The sequence below is a fragment of the Rhinopithecus roxellana genome, chromosome 2 (assembly GCF_007565055.1).
Source record: "Rhinopithecus roxellana isolate Shanxi Qingling chromosome 2, ASM756505v1, whole genome shotgun sequence".
Classification (NCBI taxonomy): Eukaryota; Metazoa; Chordata; class Mammalia; order Primates; family Cercopithecidae; genus Rhinopithecus; species Rhinopithecus roxellana.
In genome coordinates, this window is record NC_044550.1 from 34,318,177 (window position 1) to 34,338,214 (window position 20,038).

Sequence of the window (20,038 nt, forward strand, 5' to 3'; positions counted from 1 at the left end):
CATAGGGCATTGCAGTCCAGAACTACTGGGCTCAAGCAGTCCTCCCGCCTAAGCCTCCCGAGTAGCTGGGACTACAAGCACGTGCCACTGCACCAGCTGCAATAATCTTTTAATCACTACTTCTCACACTGTGAAGTAGTGAAACAATAGGTTTATTTCTTATTTTTGTTATTAATTCCCAATTCACATTGTCCAAGTGATTCAATACATATAAAGTTATTTCTCACTTGCTTTCAATTTCTGTAGTCATTTTGTTGCAGACCACACTTTGAGGAGCACTGCTCCAAATGGTCTTTTTTTTTTTTTTTTTTTTTTGAAATGGAGTCTTGCTCTGTCACCCAATGGAAGGACTTGAAACAGGAAAGGAATATGATTAGATATACAGTCTAGAAAGATTACAAAGTCTTTCCAGTGTAATCTTTCTAGACTGTATATCTAATCATATTCCTTTCCTGTTTCAAGTCCTTCCATTTCTGCCTATTGCCTCCATTGTCTCCACAACATGATAGCCCCTGCCAACCTCTCCAGTTTAATTCAATGTATCATAACTATTATTGCTAACATCCTGAAGTTCTTCAAGAATCATACACTAGAATCTAAAATAAACAATACCTCATTGTAGCTTATAAAATGGCCCAGCATTTGGACTGACAATCTGTAAATGTTATGTTCCAACAAATATTTGCTATATGTAATGTAATGTTTCCCAATCCGAAACTCAATTTAACATCCTATTAGATAATAAAGCCCACGGGGTGGGTCTAGGGTCTTTAGGAGCGTTGAGGAAGTTCACCAAACCTAATACTGCCAACCTCAAATACCTGCAATTCTCTGAACATACTGAATTGTCTCAGAACTTTGCTCACAACTGTTCTCTCTGCTCTGAATGCCCTCTTCATTCCTACAAATTCACATGCATTCATTTCTCAGGGATTACCATAAGTAACATCTTTTCCATGAAGCTTTCCTCATTTCCCAATCCCAACTCAACTAGAATAAAGCAACTCTCTCCTTTGCGCACCAACAGAATAATTTATCTACTGTAGCATTTGCATCTTAATTGCATGTAGTTTTCACGACTCTCTCAGCCTAACCAATCTCGAAGTCCTTGAGAGGCAGAGGCTGTAATCTTTATAATAATCCTTTTAGATTTCCAGGTAAAACTCTATCTTGTAATAGAAATAGCTCCTGAATTAACTTCTGAGACTATGCCCATATTAATCAAGGCTGGGAAATTAGAAGGTAGAAGAAATAAGAGGCACCAATGCAAATATAAATTAAAACAGAAATTATCTGTACATGGCAGGATACTTAGCGCTATAAAAAATGCTATGAAAACACAGTAGCAGCAAGAAAAAGGATCCAAAAGTTTTACATACACTATACTTAACAAGTATAAATATTAGACCTACAAGGAAAATGAAGTAGTAAATGGTTCAAAATTCAAATAGTTGTGCTCATATAATGAGATTGTGTTTTTCCCACATTATTCAGTTTTATGATAATTTTTCATTATAAATTTTTAATTCAATTATAGCACAGACACATTTGTACATTGCTACATAATCTTCACTTCCATCATTTTAAAAACAGCATTAAATTTTAATTACTAAATAAGCCATAATTTAATATTTCACCTAATATTGTATATTTAGAGTGCTTTAAATTTTGTTTCTACAACTAATGCTGTACTGAACATTTCTGTAGCTGCACTTTACCCCAAGATGTTATGTTATTTTCTTAAGGTAAGTTCCCAGAAATAAGGCTTAAAAAAAAAAAATCAAAAAACATTTTATTCATAAGTTGCTCTTAAAATATGGAGTAAAATTAGCATAAGATATTGCTGATGGCATAAATTGGTACAAGTTTTTTTTTAAGCAGTATATATATCTCTCTCTCTATATATAATCATACTAAAGTGTATTTACTTACCAGCTCCATTGTACATTTTCCCCCAAGCAATGTATTTCAACAGAGGAAACTATCAAAACTCTAAGATTAAGCTTCCCAAGTAAATGAGAATTTTTTGAAAACTTCCAGTGTGTGCATAAATCAGTGCATTCATTCTGTAGGCCCACCTAGCAATAAATCCATTCTGTAAATGTACATGCTCTTGACCATTAGTCCTCCTCTAGGAATAATGCTATGTGTCAAATGTTCATGTGTAAGGATATTCAATAAAGAATTATTTAAAATACTGCAAACTCTTCTTGATGGATTTGCAAAAGCAGTAGCAAAGAAACACTGTGATAAAAAACAGTTTAAATATTAAAAATTTAACAACTTCTAGAAATTCCCATAAAATTAAAAAGGTAAATCATTTGTAAAAATCAAGTAGACATATTAGTCTGATAGTTGAGATCTCACTGCACTGCATTCACCATATATAATAATCATGACAAAATCTAACATTTCCTGAAAAACTATGTGCCAGGCATTTTTTGTGCTTCACCAATATTTTTCTTATTAATCACTAAAAACCCTATGAGTCACATGTTATGGAATATTACCCCCGTTTTATAGATGAGGAAACTGATATACACAGCAAGTAGGTGATTTGCCTGGGTCAAACACTAACAATAGACCTTAAACTGAACCTAGATAATTTTAACTTCAAGAATTTACTCATATAATTTTTAAATATAAGTACAATTAAATGTTATTTCTGATCCCTACTTTTTCAATACACACGCTTTGAGTATTTTATAATATAGGCATTTGTATAAAAAACTGCCAAATTTGATAGTTTGATCATTGGCTCACCAAGCCCAATATTCAATCTCTGGTAGTGACACTAGGATTATTAGTTGTGAGAAAAATGAATGTCATTTATAATCTCGGCTGCAAAAAAGTTAGGTTATTGATTCATAAAGGTAAGGAAAGAAAATTAAAAGCACCCTGTTTCAATTAATTAAACACTGTATTTGGATTTGGCAGAATGGCTCACGCCTGTAATACCAGCATTGTGGGAGGCCAAGGCAGTAGGATTGCTTGAACCCAGGAATTCAACATCAGCCTGTTCAACAAAGCAAGACCTCGTCTCTACTAAAAATTAAAAAATTAGGTGAGCATGGTAGCTTGTGCTTGTAGTCCAGGCTACTTAGGAGGCTAAGGTGGGGGGACTGCTTGAGCTCAGGAGTTCAAGGTTGCAGTGAACTGTGATCATGCCACTGCACTCCAGCCTGGGCAAAAAAAGCAAGATGCTGTTTCAAAAACAACAATAAAAACTGTGTTCATATAAAAATTAGAGTAGAGTACAACTGGCAATGATATTATAGTCCTTTTGCTCCATAAAATTTTGCTCCATAAATATATTTGCTCCATAAAATACAGTCCTTTTGCTCCATAAAATGAGCTAAACTCCCATCTACATCCCAACTTCCATTAATAAATCTACAGATCCATCTTCTTATTTTTTCCCCAAGTCTCACTTTCAACTTTTATTTCATCACCTCTTTTTTTTAAGTGTCAGTTCTTTTATTTCTTCTAGTATCATTTACTCCAAGGGAATCCTCAATGTCAAGTATTTTTAAAAAATTTATCCTAAACCCTCTGGGATTTCAACCTTTAATCAAAACACTTTCTGAAATTTGTGAGAAATTAGAAAAATTATAAACTATGTGGCAAATTCAGCACATCAAAATGTGTGAAATGCAGCTAAACAGTGTTTGAAGAGAAATCTGTACCTTAAACCTTATGCTTTAAAAAGATCAGTGTAAAATTAAATACAGGTGTATGTTTTTATATTGTGCAGGACTTCACTGCACTTCCAAGATTGCCTTTTTAAAAAAATTAAAACTCTGTAGCAAGCCTATGTTGAACAAGTCTATCACTGCCGTTTTTCCAAGAGCATATGATCACTTGGTGTCTCTATGTCACGTTCTGCTAATTCTTAAAATATTTTAAACTTTTTCATTATTACTTTATCTGTTATGGTGATCTGTGATCAGTGATCTTTGATGTTACTACTGTAATTTTTTCGGGCTCCACAAACTGAGCCCATATAAGACAGCACTGATAAATGTTTATATGTGTTCTGACTGGTCCACCGATCAGTCGTTCCACATCTCTCTCCCTTTCCTTGGGTCTCCCTATTCCTTGAGACACAACAATACTGAAATTAGGCCAATTAATAACCCCACAATGGCCTCTAAGTGTTCAGGTGAAAGGAAGAGATGCATCTGTCACTTTAAATCAAGAGTTAGAAATGACTAAGCTTAGAGAGGAAAGCATGCTGAAAGCTGAGACAGGCCAAAAGCTCGGCCTCTTGCACCATTAGCCGAGGAAAAATTCTTGAAGGAAAAAAGTGATACTCCAGTAATCAGTGATGAACGATAAGAAAGCAAAACACCCTTATTGCTGATATGAAGAAAATTTTAATGGTCTGGACAGAAGATCAAACCAACCACTGCATTCCCTTAAGCCAAAGCCTTAATCCAGAGTAAGGCTCTAACTCTCTTCAATCCTATGAAGGCTGAGTGAACTGAGAAACATGCAGAAGAAAAGTTTGAAGCTAGCAGAGGTTGGTTCACGAGCTGTAAGAAAAGAAGCCATCTCCAGAACATATAAGTACAAGATAACGCAGGAAGTATAACAAGTTATCCAGAAGATTTCACTAAGACCATTGATGAAGGTGGCTACACTAAACAACAGATTTTCAGTAGAGGCAAAACAGCCTTCTATTGGAAGAAGCCATCCAGGACTTTCAGAGCTAAAGTAAGTCAATGTCTGGCTTCAAAGATTCAAAGGACATACTGACTCTCTTGTTAGGAGCTAGTGCAATTGGTGACTTTAAGCTGAAACCAATGCTTACTTGCCATTCCAAAACTCATAGGCCCTTAAGAACTATGCTAAAACTACTCTGTTGTGCTCTATAAATGAAACAACAAAGCCTGGATGACATCACATCTGTTTCCAGCATAGTTTACTAAATCTCTGAAACCCACTCAAAAAAACCCACTCAGAAAAAAAGATTCCTTTCAAAATATTCCTGCTCATTGACAATGCACCTGTCACCCAAGAGCTCTGACGGAGAAGTACAGAAGATTACTGTTGTTTTCATGCCTGCTAAAATAACATCCAATCTGCAGCCCATGGATCAAGGAGTAATTGTGGCTTTCAAGTCTTATTAGCTGGACGTGGTAGCTCACACCTATAATCCCAGCTACTCTGGAGGCTGAGGTGAGAGGCCTGCTTGAGGCCAGGAGTTCAAGACCAACCTGGGCAACATACTGAGACCCGAACACTAAGAAAAACTTTAAAGAATTTCGCAGGTGTCTTAGTACATGCCTATAGTCCCAGCTACACGGGAGGCTGAGGCAGGAGGATCACTGGGGCCCAGGAGTTCGAGGCCACAGTGAGTTATGATCATGCCACTGCATTCCAGCCTGGAAGACAAAGCAGGACCCATTTTGATAAGTCTTATTATTTAAGAAATACATTTCATAAGGTTATAACTGTCATAGATAGTGAATCCTCTCATGAATCTGTGCAAAGTAAAACTGAAAACCTGAAAAGAATTCACCATTCTAGATTTCATTAAAAATATTTGTGATTCATGAGAACAGGTCAAAATATCAACATTAACAGGACTCTGGAAGTTGACTGCAACCCTCATGGATGACTCTGAAGGGTTTAAGATTTCACTGAAAGAAGTAACTGCAGATGTCATGGAAAGAGGAAGAGAACTAGAAATGGAAACTAAAAATGTGACTAAATTGTTGCAGTCTCATAATCAAACTGGAACAGATGAGGAGTTGCTTATCCTTGAGCAAAGAAGTGGTTTCTTGAGATGGGATCTGTTCCTGGTGAAGATGCTGTGAACACTGCTGAAAGGACTCAAAAGAATTTAGAATATTATATAAACAAAATTCATAAAGCAATGGTATGGTTTGATATGGTTTGAGGGAACTAACTCCAATTTTGGAAGAAGTTCTACTGTGCATAAAAACTGATATCAAACAGCACTGCATGCACAGAGAAGTCTTTCATGAAAGGAAGAGTCCATTGACTTGGCAAACTTAAATCATTGTCTTATTTTAAGAAGTTACCATAGCCACCCCTTCTTTCAGCAACCACCACCCTAATCTGTCAGCAGCCTTCCATACTGAGGCAAGACCCGCCACCAGCAAAAAGATTACAACCAGCTGAAGGTTCAGATGATCGTTAGCATTTTTTATCAATAAGTTATTTTTAAATTATGGTATATATACTTTTTAGACATAATATTATTGCATACTTAACAGACTACAGTATAGCATAAATGTAACTTTTGTATGCACTGGGAAACAACAAAACACTGTGTGTGCCTCTTTATTGCAAAATATTCACTGCAGTATCTCTTAAAACATAAAAATTTTAGCATATGTCAATAAATAAAGACCAGATAAAGTCAAAAGTTGGTTCCTTAAAGAGATTAATGCCTTAGCAAGTTTGATAAAAAGGGGAAAACACAAATTATTACTATTAGGCATAAAAAAAGGAATATCAAAATAGATCCTCCACATTTTGAAATGATGTACTGGAACATTATTAAAAACTTCATGTCAATAAAACCCTGTATCTCAGATGAAATGTACAAATTTCTTTAAAAATATAAATTTCAAAATTTACAATGTAAGAAAACTGAACATCTAAACGGCCCTATAACTATTAAAGATATTAAATATGTAATTAACCTTTTCACAAAGGTAAATTGAAGCCCAGTTTGCTTCACAGGTGAATTCTAAATATTTAGGAAAAAAATACACATCATACACTAACTCTTACAGAAAGTAGAGGTAACATTTCTCAACTCATTTTATGAGACCAACATAACTCTGAAACAAAAGTCTAAAAAAGAAAACCAAAGTTCAATATCCTTCATGAATAAAAAATCCTTTTAAAGACTGAAAACAGCAATATATTTTTTATAAAAGAAATCGTGGTCAACTAGGGTGTTTCCAAGAAATTCAAGGTTGGTTTGGCATTTCCCACTACTCTCATCCTCCCCCACTTCTCCATCACATTTTAGACTCAGTAATCTGTATCAAACTAAAGGATTTCTCAAGCCTGGGAAACACTGTATCTAATAAGCAAACTTCTTTACATCCTTCAGGTCTCAGTTTAAGGCTACCTTCTCTGGGAAGAAAATAATTTACAATAATTTGCTGAAACTCTTAGAGTGAAAGATAAAGAAAAGTAAAGAAAACGTGTGGAAAATGTGCAAAACCAAAGTATCCTCAGACAAATTAAAATACATTGCATTCAATAATACATTATTTGCAATTAGAAATAATGTCTGTAATATAAAGCCAAGGAAATTTCTAAGATGCAAATATAAAAGACGAAGAGCTAGAAAACAGAGGGGAACAAAATTTAAATTAGAGGTTCAATCCAAACGGCACAATATCCTTTTGTAAGTAAGAGGACTGATTTTAAAAGAAGAACGTACAGAAAGAGGAAGAAAGAAAATTACCAAAACATGTAAGGCAAGAAAATTTAAGTTTCCAGACTGAATAAGGCCTGCAAGGTACCCAGCACAAGGAATAAAAGGTACAACATCTTGAATATTCAGAACAAGTTAATACACATGCTAAAAATGTTCATGGTGGGGCCAGAAAGGAGGAAGAGGAGGCAGGAATAAGAAAAAGAGGAAGAAGAAGAAACCCACCACAGTTCACACATAAAAGATCAGAAAAGACAGTAATATCAGCTTTCTCAACAGAAATATGAGAAGCTACAATACTATGAAGGAGTGCCTCTTAAAACTCACAGGGAAAATCGTATCTAACCTAAAATTATTTGCCCTGCCAAATTATCAATCAGGTATCAGTTTAGGGAAAATATAAACTTTTAGTCAGCAAAGTTTATTTTTTACTTATTTTTGTAGAGACAGGGTCTTACTATGTCACACAGACTAGTCTTAAACTCTTGGCCTCAAGCAAGCAATCCTCCCACTTCAGCCTCCCAAAATGCTGGGATTACAGGCATGAGCCACCACACCCAGCCTAGGCAGCAAAGCTTAAAACTTCCTCTCATGCATATTTTCTCTAGCAACAACTACAGGAGTTGCTTTACTAACAAACCAAGAGAAAGGACGAGAAGAGATCCAGGAATTTCCATAAAGATTGGTGGGGAAAATACTAGAATTATAAGTGTGTGGCAGCTCCAGAAAGCAACCAATTCTGATTGCAGAGCTCTATGAGAGATATAATGAAGAATGAAAATGATAGCCACCTTAAACTGGGAGGAAATTTACACTTCTAAACGGAGATTAATCAATGAGAGGGTACATAAAAAACTAAGTAAACAAAAAACACAGAATTATAAACACAGTAATTAACTCCAGGAAAAACAAGGACAGGAAATGTCATCATGGGATAGTAAACCTCAGTGGTGACAAATATTTACATATTAAAAAAATGTAGACACTGAACGCTGATTCAACCAAAAACTGTGTCCAAAACATGCTGGAAGGATGTAAGGAAAGAACACATGTGTGTGTTTATGTGTATGCGCGTGCATGGTTGTATATGTGTGAGGTGGACAAACTATAAAATATCTAAATCAAAACAAAAAAATCTCATTTTCCATAACAGAAAGTTCACAGATACTGTTTTTTAAAAGTGCAGAGGTAAGAAATAGCATAATTAGCATGATATATTAAAATGCCAGAAGTGAAAAATTATTTCTACAGAGTTTAAGTACAAGAAGGGGACTGGCAGGGAGCAGGGAGGGAAGTGATTTTTTTTTTTCAAACCTTGTTAAATCTGACTTTTTAAACTATATATATACTTTATTTACAAATTACTTTGTAAGATTATGATGAACTGCAGAAAAAAACTATAAACTAATCTATTACAGTATCAAAGATGAGATTAAAAGTTTTCACAAAAACTTTTTTCTTTTAAAATAAAAAGAGCACAATTCCTAATAAAACCAGTGTAAGGAACACTAGATTCAAGACAGTGGTTCTTCTTACATGAACATTAGCATGAGACTTAAAACTTAAGTTCTTATAAGCATTCTGCAGCATAATTAAATTCATTTTATTCTCAAGTAGCATTCTCTATATGGTTTACTAAAAATTAAATTGTTTAGTAATTGTCAACTCTCAAATTCAAATAAGATGGTTTATCACATATACTTATCATTCTGTATTGTATATATACACATATACTTGGGAGTAGTTTTTTGCGTTTCTTAAGTACTGGTCCTAGAAATCTCCAGATGCTTTTCCAGTCTCACAACGCGAGTAAAATGTATTTTCACTGGATAGAACTCCTTTTTCCAACTTTTTCCTAAAGCTTATAGGGAGGTTAATTTTTGTTTCAGTAGATTCAATTATTCTGCTATTAAAGAAAAATGAATGCCCCCAAATACTTTACCTAAAAATTATACATGACAAAGTATTTCAAAGCTTTATAAGTAGCAACATATTAGATTTTTTTTAACTTAATTATATATTTTAGATCTGATATATATTATATTAACAGTGCTAATTTTGCAAGATGATCACTTTTTCTTCTTTCTCTAGAGATGCATTTCTCCTATGACCATACTCTCCTTTATTCCAGTCTATATACTTAAATTTTTTCATAACCAAATCATTCCAATGTTTATGTTAACACTGTTTAAAAAGATTTCTTTAAAAGGTAGCATTTATATTAATGGGCATTTTTTAAGGTCATTGTCCTAAATCTAAGGAATATGAATTTTTACAGATAGTCATAACTCTGTACATTCAATGAACAGTATTAGGTACCTACTGGGTTGGATACTGGGCAGGATTCAAAGATAGACAATTCATATTTCCCACCCTCAATAAGCGTAAAATCTAATATAAATACCCATAGTAAATAAATAGCAGCAATCAAGCTTAAATCTGTGAACGTGCTGCGAAGTACAAAATCTTTAAGCCAACTCAAAATAAGGGTGTCCAGAGAAAAGACCAATCATTGACGTTTACTTCAGTTCTCCTAACTCTACTATTCATTTCCCCAGGGTTCTCTCAGATGCTTATTAAAGAGCAAGAAGTAGTTGTATAGGTCCACGCAAACCTGAAAAGGATAATGTAATTCCTTCCAGAGGATGTAAAACAGCTAGTACTGAAACTGCTTTCTGCCACACATAGATCAGTATCTCAAGTCACTGAATACTATGTTCTTGAGAACTTACAAAGACTATTTTGAGTTGTTATAATTTTAAAAAGTAGTAAGTCCATGACCCAGGGTATTGGGGGTATAAGGGAACACATTTATGCAGAATAAGTAAACAGACACAGTAAGCTATGTTCCCCAGTTAATTAAGTCATTTATGAAAAAGAAAACTTGAAAGCAGCAAGCAGAAAATAGCAAGAATAGGAAGTGTTTTTAATACATGTCAAAGAGAAAAATATGGAGTATGAAAGCAATGAAAAACAATCTTGTTTACTATCCTGTATGTTCTAGATAACCAAACAAGTCTGAATATTGAAAAGTTGTTCAATATACTCAGCAGAAATCCTAAACATTCAATTCTTATTTTGGCTTTACATTTGTAAGTTTTCTTTTGTTGTTATTCCTATAGTTTTTAAACGGTGTTACATATGTAACTTGCCTGAGTGAGAAATAAAAGGAACAGAACTGAAGAACATGGCTGACAGTTACCATGAATATATTAAACTTTTACTTTCTAATAAAGCCTTATTTCTTCTAACATATGTCCCTGTGCCCAGATTAAAACTCTTTTTTCCACTATTACCATACATACATGAAAATTCATTTATGCCAATGCACGATCCTGTTCCATCCTAGTATCTTCCAAGTGTTAACTGGGTGAAATTATTACTGAAAACTTTTAACAGTGAAAAACATCAATATTTAAATTCTGGATTGAATCAAAAGCAGGGATATAAGAAGAAAAGAGTAGCTAAAACAAAGTGATTGTGGCAAATACAAAATTATTAAGACTTTTAAAATGCATCTACAAGACAGCGTGTACAAACTAGGAAAATATCAAATTTTTAAGCAAAAGCCAAGTATAAAAATACCTTTAAATATTTTTTTCAATAGTATCCAATAATGAAGATGAAAAGAAGCAGTTATGTTTATATTACATTAATCAGCATTTTTCTATGTTGGCAAAGATACAACTGAATAATAACTCAATGCAAAGAACATCATTAAGAAGAGTAGGATAGCTAAAGGTTAAAATATTTTCTACTTTCTGTAGCTAACATCAGAGTCTTACTTCCACTTTATAAGATTGTGCTGTTGTTCTGGTGTGTTTTATTTGCGATAGTGATGATGTTACATGTGTAACTTGCCTGAATGAGAAATGAAAGGAACAGAACCAAAAGGATCTTCTGGAGGATGGTTATGTGGAGCAGAAAGTGAGTCTACATTCTTATCTGAGGATGCTCTCTCCTCGAGCCTATCTGCAAAAATAAGATGAAATGAAATAAAAAATGAAATAAAAATGATCTTTAAATTAAAAAGTGATATACAACATAAATAAAAGTGAAAATTAAAGCACCAGCCTTTTTGAAAAATATTAGGTTCAGAATCTATCATTCTAAGTATTAGGGAGCAGTCCTGAATTTAATACATATTTATTGCTGCAAAAGCAAGTTTAACAATATAATCCATGATAGGTTTCACTAAATACAATTAACCTAATAATAAACTTACTCTGGTTCATTTAAATACTACTTGTCCTCAACTTTAATATATTGGGCCTGAACTCAAACCCAGCTAAATAAAAAGAGTCATATTTGACAGACTGTCTCCAAAAATAAATTTAGAAAAAATCTTGCAAATGGTCATTCATCCATAAAGTAGGTAAATCTTGCTTCTCAATAGCAATAAAAATTCACTATATTTTACTTTTTTGTTCATTTTTCATACTACTTTGTATTATCAAACCATTCTCTCTCTCTCTCTCTCTCTCTCTCTCTCTCTCTCTCTCTCTCTCTCTCACACACACACACACACACATGCCCCTCCACACACTCACAAAGACTTACATAAAAACAGAGTTTATTGACTGACCCAGCAAGTAAATTTGAGTATCTACTATGTGCCAATGTGCCAGGCACTATTCTAGACAACTGGCATGTAATGTCAAACAAAACAAAGACCCCTGACCTTATGCAGATTATATGCTGGTGTGGAAAAACAAATAATAGGCAATAGACATAATAAGAAATGTATATGGTGTGTTAAAAGCTATAGAGAAAAATGTAGTGCAGGGTAACAGGAATTCAGGGAATGCGTAGAGATTTTAGTAGTAGACTGATTCTAATAGTCACTAGGTAAGAAAAGACTTGAAGGAAGCAAGGGAGTGAATACCTAGGAAAGAACAATTGGGAAGAGAAAGAGCTGGAGGCCCAGTGTATTTGAGTTGATATATCCTGACTCCCTAGTAATGATTATCTTTTCCCTGCTCTTAAACTCTCCATATAGGTCAGGGATGGGGGCTCACACCTATAATCTGGAAGACCAAGGCAGGAGGATTTCTTGAAACCAGCCTGAGCAACACAGAGAGATGGTCTTTTGATTTTCTTTCAGCAAGCATGTAATGAAATTTGGATCTCTCCCGATCTTTACAGAATGTTAACTTCACAATATTCTGTAACAGTCAATAACAAACACATTACTTTAAAAACGCTAGGCCGGGCGCGGTGGCTCAAGCCTGTAATCCCAGCACTTTGGGAGGCCGAGACGGGCGGATCACGAGGTCAGGAGATCGAGACCATCCTGGTTAACACGGTGAAACCCCGTCTCTACTAAAAATACAAAAACTAGCCGGGCGAGGTGGCGGGCGCCTGTAGTCCCAGCTACTTGGGAGGCTGAGGCAGGAGAATGGCATAAACCCGGGAGGCGGAGCTTGCAGTGAGCTAAGTCCGGCCACTGCACTCCAGTCCGGGCGACAGAGCGAGACTCTGCCTCATAAAAAATAAATAAATAAAAATAAAAATAAATTTAAAATAAATAAAAAAATAAAAACGCAAAAATACTACTAAAAATTGAGGCTGCAGTGTGCCAAAATTGTACCACTGCATTCCAGCCTGGATGACAGAGAGACCCTGTCTCTAAAACAAACAAAAACCTCTCCACATAGTAAACACATACTAGTTGAGAACTTCCTGATTTTTGTAGGATGTCTCTCTAGCCTCCGATTCTTGGCAATCAAAACTCTATTTGAGACTCATTCTACCTCCTTTCCAGACATTTCGAGCATTTCTACCAGCAGACCTTTGGTCCACAGCCATTTGAAAAAATCCAAATCATGTTTAGACTGACCTATATTCCAAGAACTCCATGGTAAGCTGTACTGGTTTCAACTGAGTTTTAAGGGACTGCAGTGTAGGGGAGGCGGAACCCAAGTAGAACTGGAATTCCCTAAAAATGACTTTCGGCCGGGCGCGGTGGGTCAAGCCTGTAATTCCAGCACTTTGGGAGGCCGAGACGGGCGGATCACGAGGTCAGGAGATCGAGAACGTCCTGGCTAACACGGTGAAACCCCGTCTCTACTAAAAAAAATACAAAAAACTAGCCGGGTGAGGTGGCGGGCGCCTGTAGTCCTCCCGAGTGGGAGGCTGAGGCAGGAGAATGGCATAAACGCGGGAGGCGGAGCTTGCAGTGAGCTGAGATCCGGCCACTGCACTCCAGCCTGGGTGACAGAGCAAGACTCCGTCTCAAAAAAAAAAAAAAAAAAAAAAGACTTTCAATTTTGGAGTGAAGCAAAAAACCCAAGTTCAAGCAGCATCTCTTCTAACAGTGCTGTTTACATTGAATGTACATTTCAGTTACCTGGGGATTTGTTAAAATGTAGACTCTGATGGAATGAGTTTGGGGAGGATCCTGACATTCTGCACTTCAACTAGCCCCCAAGTGATACTGATACTGCTGTCCAAGAAGTACACTCTTGAATAAACAAGGCCCTAGAGTCTATAATATTCTAAATATAACTACTCCTATGGGCAACTAATTCTTTCAAAACCTTTATGACAATAGGTACAATTACCAGCCTTTACAGGTAACATGAATTCTGCAGTATCTATATGAAACTTTGGATTGTTTAAATTTTTACTTAAAATTTTGTTGAAACACTATCACACATTTTATGGAGGCACTAATATTGAGTTACTAAATACATCTGACAATTGTTTTATGAACAAACACAACTTCCTAAACTTAAGGGCTCTTTTCAAATCCAACACTGCATTGGTTAACAATGAAAATGTATTTTGGGTATTATTTTTCAAGGTATTAACTGTATACTTAATGCAGGAAATCAGTAACAAATGCTCATTTTACTAAAAACTTTTTATTATTTTGTTGTCAAAACACCCATTAAAGAGAAGCCAGTCCCATAACATCTTTCTGCAAAAGGTTGAAGAATAATTTATATAACAAAGGGTCCCTAACTTATTGTGGTGGGAGGCTGCAATCAAACCTTAAGGAGAGGATTCAGATTCACTGAGTGAGATGACATGTGGTTACCTATTTATTCAGGCCCTCAATGCATTTATGGAATCACTGTAAAACCAGTAATGATGCCTTGTATCAGAATCCTCCTGGACTCCCCCACTCTTCTCCATTTCCCAAATTCCAGTGTATAAAGCACTGAGGACAGAGAAAAGAGGGGTTGAGGAAGAACAAATGGAAGAGACTGACTCAGAGTGATGACGACAGCATGTCAATATCCAAGGACCCTCATTCCTGAAAATTAAGACCAAAAGTATTTTTTAAGTCTGAATTAGAAACAGACTTTATACCTCAACCATCTGCATCATAACTGCTAGGGTTTCTGTATAAAATGTAGTTACCTGGACCCTACCACAGACCTAATGAATCAAGTTATCTGAGTAGTAACTTAGGAATCTGGAATTTTACATACTCTCTGTTTTTTTTTGTTTTGTTTTGTTTTATGTTTTGAGACAGGGTCTCACTCTTTCACCCAAGCTAGGGTCCAGTGGCATGATCACGGCTCACTGTGGCCTCAATCTCTCAGGTTCAAGCAATCCTCCAATCTCAGCCTCCCAAGTTGCTGGCACTACAGACACAGGCCACCACGTTCAGCTAATTTTTTATTTTTTGTAGAGACAAGCTCTATGTTGTCCAGGCTGGTCTCAAACTCCTGGACTCAAGCAATCCTCCACGCCCAGTTTCTCAGCGCATGTTTGTTTTTGAGACAGAGCCTTGCTGTTTCACCCAGGCTGTGATACAGTGGCATGATCTTGGCTCACTGCAACCTCTGCCTCCAAGGCTCAGCCTCTGGAGTAGCCGTGACTACAGGCACACCACACTTGGTTAATTTAATTTTTTTAATTTTTTGTAGACATGAGGTCTGTATTGCCCAGGCTAGTCTCAAACTCCTGGCCTCAAGCAATCCTCCCACCTCAACCTCCAAAGTAGTAGAATTACAGGCAAGAACCCACCACACCCGGCCCTCTCAACGTATTTAAAGCACTACTATACTAATAAGTCCCAGCTTATAAAACTGTGAAGTTATCACTAAGGTTCTTTAAATTCTCATGCACTGGTATATTACATCCATCAGTCTGTGGTAAATTTATGGTACGTATATAAACAGTACTGTGAAATTATGACAAAACTATACACATTATCATGTAGGGGTGAACTTGTTTTTATATAAGGGTCCCTATAAGTAAAAATATAGAAGAACTTTGCTCTATGCAAAGTTCATTTATCCAGTTATTTCAAAATAGGAATCAGAATAAATTCATTGTAAAATGAACGTTATTGTTCCACAAAATGCAGAATCAACTTTTCAATGGAATTTTTAAAAAATCATTTATGTTTCTAAAGTTCACATGAAAATGTGGGTCTCAGGACACAAAATACAAAATAAATATACACATTAATTTTGTAATTATTACCTATAAATAAAATCTAATGAAATGGTTATATAGAACTACTTTGTAAATACATAGTCATCCCTAAAATGTTTTTAATTACATTTTCAAATGACTGGTTTTCTTTAGATTAGAACAAAGCTTGATTATCCAATATAAGAAACTTACCTCCTGCCTTCACAAAAGAATTATGTTGGTGAATAAAGACAGTATCTTTTCAAGAATTTTAATTGATACAGATAGCGAAAATACAGGATTTTAAAATCTTAGAATCGAAGTATATTCCATAATATCATCACGAAATTAAAATAGTCTACAAAGTTAATTTTGCTGCTCATATGGATAATGGTGTAAAAGGCTAAAAGGTTAATGAATAAGGTTTAAAAGCACAGTCGTCATGTGATACTCTTGAAACTGGTCTAATATACTTGAAAAGTTCTGTTATTCTGCACTGAAGGAACAGTAATAGTTCTGAATTTGCTAAAAAAGATGAGGGTTAATATTTTACAATAAACTATAGATTCAGATGCTTATAGCCATTATCATTCTGTGGCTTCATAGATGAAACAACAACATTCAGTGGAATTTATAAAGCAATCACAATATCTTTAGTATCTTCTATTTTTCCTTTTAGTTATTTTGATCCAATTTTAAGCAGAAAAAATCCACCATCAATAAATGAAATGTATTTCATGAAGTAATAGTTTTAATTAACAGGTATAATTACACAACTATTTGCACAAATACAAGTTTATAAATTCCCCAAAGCAAGCATCTGTGTTCTAATTAGTTTAATGTATTAAATATTATGACAATTTTAAATTGTCATATTAAATATTAAGATACTAAAATATTATGACAAATTGCTAAAGTTTACATACTAATCGGGATATTCTGGTACAAAAAAATAAAAATACAAAGTTAAATTTTTAAAAATATCATTCAGACAAGCTTTATTATTAATGCTTAAATTTGATTTAATGTTTTCTTCTTACTAAAATTAAGAACAGGTAAAACAATTCTGAACCATAAATGATATTCATTTATAGTGAAGGTGAAAGCAAGAAGAATCTAGTTTATTTTACATATTAAATCCCTTTGCCTAGTATATGGAATCAACTGTTTTCTTAAAGATTACTAAAAAATGTTGTTATCAATTAGTAATATTTTAGAATTTTGATATCTCAAAATACTATTATGATTTGAAAATTACTTTCTGGATAATACACGTAAAATATTTCCTAAACAGCATATTATTTTCCTTTTTTTTTTTTGCTTTTAAACAAATAACCATGAATCATTTTCAAAATAAAACCCCAAATGGAAAAGTATTATTCTGAATAATCATTATACTGGCGATGCCTCTACTTTTAAGGACCATATAAAGACTTTCAGATTCTCACTGGAAAGTGTTTTATAAACCAAATATAAATTATTTTAGAAAAGACTTTGGAAAATTGTTAATACCTCTGTCAAGGAAAAGGGTACAAATATCCTACACGGCATTTCAACTGCATCAATAGTTTATTCATTTTGGAAAATGACAGGATTTATATTATACTGATGGGCAAATTTTTGGAGTCATTGAACCCACTATTTCGGAATTCAAAAAAGTGAAAGTTATTAAACTTTAAGAAAGTTTAATATAATGACCAACTATCAATTTTCATTGCACAATTAGTCTTCTAATAAACTCTTAAGGTTCTGAAAGAGTTCTTTTGCCCATCAATATAATATAAATTCTATCAAATAGATCAAATATTAGGTATCTTATTGCTTCTGAAAGAGGTGCTAAAGATGACTAAATTTTACAGTTAAGTTAAACTCTGAGAGGAAATCTTTCTAAACTATATTTTATATACAACTTTATAGTAATTACAAACTGTTTTATTAAAGACATTTCACTTTTTTGAACCCTAAAAGAGTGGGTTCATTGACCCCAAGTCACTGAACAATGAATATCAATTATTAAGAGAAAAACAGACACTTTTTCATCAAATTCCTTGCTATCATTTGTCACTTCTGCTTTTGATGTGTTTGCCCACAAAGCCCCTTCTAATTTGATGGTTATATCACCACTGACAAACTGATAATTTAAATATAATTTTTAAATGCTGGCTAAAAGTTAAAAACCTCTTAAATCATGACATAAAGGCTTATACAGAAAGTGAGAAAAGGGAAAGTGGCATTTATTTATTGAGTGCCCAGATTTAAAGACATCATTTAATTATCTGGACAACCCTATGAAATAGGCATCACTATCGCCAGTTTATAAATGTGAAAGCGAGACTGACAGCAGTTGAGTGACTTATCTGAGATTACAACCTAGTTAAGTAACATTGCCAGGGGTGAAAATTTATGTTTTCTGGTACTGTGTGCCAAATTAAGTGCATCAGACTTGTGACAATAATTTCAGTAGCTCATGGACCATCTATGTGTTTTTCCAAATGGCTAAGGTTGCTCCAAGTCTAACCTTCACATAAAATTCCTCCTGCACTTTCCTTTGGAACTTAGTATCTTTCTATAATTAGTACTGCAAAGTCTGAACTCTCTTTGGCATACACACGTGTACACAGATAATGCACAATTTACAAATGCTATCTGATCATGAAGTTTAAAATTCACACATTATCTGATCATGAAGTTTTAAGCTATTCTTAAAAATAGCTACTTAAGAATTTTACATACTCAACCCAATTTTTATGAAGTTATATACATATAGGCATACTCATATGTCACTCTTGCCTATGCTAAGTAAATAAAACTACTTTCATGTCATTACAAATTCTAGGAAGCTTAGAATAACACATTTTTATAGGATACAAAATAATGTGAATACCCATTTCATAAATTCATTTTTTAAAAATAATTTTTTACCTAAGCAGTTGAAAATACTAATTTAGCAAACCCTGGTCAGTACACATTAAAATTAATATATTTTGCTTTAAATATAGTCCTATACATTATAATGATTTGGCTACACCCTGTATCTACCCCTTCCATCACTCTGAAAGAGCTGGGCGTGGTGGCTCACACCTGTAATCCCAGCACTTTCGGAGGCTGCGGTGGGCAGATCACCTGAGGTCGGGAGTTTGAGACCAGCCTGACCAACATGGAGAAATCCTGTCTCTACCAAAAATACAAAATTCGCCAGGCATGGTGGCACATGCCTGCATCCCAGCTACTCGGGAGGCTGAGACAGGAGAATCGCTTGAACCCAGGAGGCGGAGGTTGCAGTGAGCCAAGATCGTGCCATTGCACTCCAGCCTGGGCAACAAGAGCAAAACTCAGTCTCAAAAAAAAAAAACTCTTGCTTTTGGGCCTACTCAACATAAATTCTAGGAAAATGTCAAACAAAAAAGTTGTGATTTTAAAAAAAAATTGTTTTAGTAAGATATGATTGGTTTTATTAAGAAACCTTTATTAATAGTTCAGAACGTATTTTTATATCGCATTTAATCAATTTTCATACTTATATAACCAATACGTAAAATACAAATTTAAATCCCAAACAACTATTCTTACAGGAATTTTATATAAAATATATACCAATTCAGAACAAAGCATTTCATCTATTAAACATTCTCATAAGGCCAATTACCTAAATGAAATAGGACCTAGGAACTACAAACTAGGGACTATTAAGACCTTCTTTTCACATGCAGAAGGGGAAAACACACTTGTTTTGTGTGCACACCTGCATAAACACACACACACACACACACACACACACAAGCCTCAGAAACCTGAAAATTATCTACATACTCTAGAAGTGAGCTTTTTGCTCCTATTTTGCGACCTACTCAAAACACTCGCACCATTCTTTCAAAAAGAGGACATTTCTAAAATGTGTGGCGAAGCTTGACATATATTAGGTAGTTCAAAGAAAAGCAATGATTCCAAGTAAAAACATTGAGATATCTGATTTAAAGTGAAAAAGAATTTATTTAATTTTTGCCATATCAGGACAACAAAGCAGCCCTTTTATGTCACCACTCATTAAAAGGGCATTACAAAACATTAACATAATGTAGTAGCCCATGTTTTCTTTCAGGCATTTTCAAAGGGCATCTCAGACCCACAATATTTTCTATTGAGTGTGCAGAAAAACAGAGTTGCACAATCATTACTAAGGCAAAATAATAATGTCTCCCTTTTTATTGAAACATCAACGTTCCATGTTTTGGAGATATT

The 20,038-nt window shown here is 34.6% G+C and overlaps 1 protein-coding gene across 1 annotated transcript in view; it reads right to left on the minus strand.

Annotated features, from left to right (window-relative positions):
- The window catches only part of BMP2K (BMP2 inducible kinase), a 147,083-nt gene that overhangs the window by 18,312 nt on the left and 108,733 nt on the right, over positions 1-20,038 (minus strand). Inside the window, 1 exon segment of the mRNA XM_030915500.1 lies at positions 11,288-11,398. Within this exon segment, the coding sequence (XP_030771360.1) occupies positions 11,288-11,398 (111 nt within the window).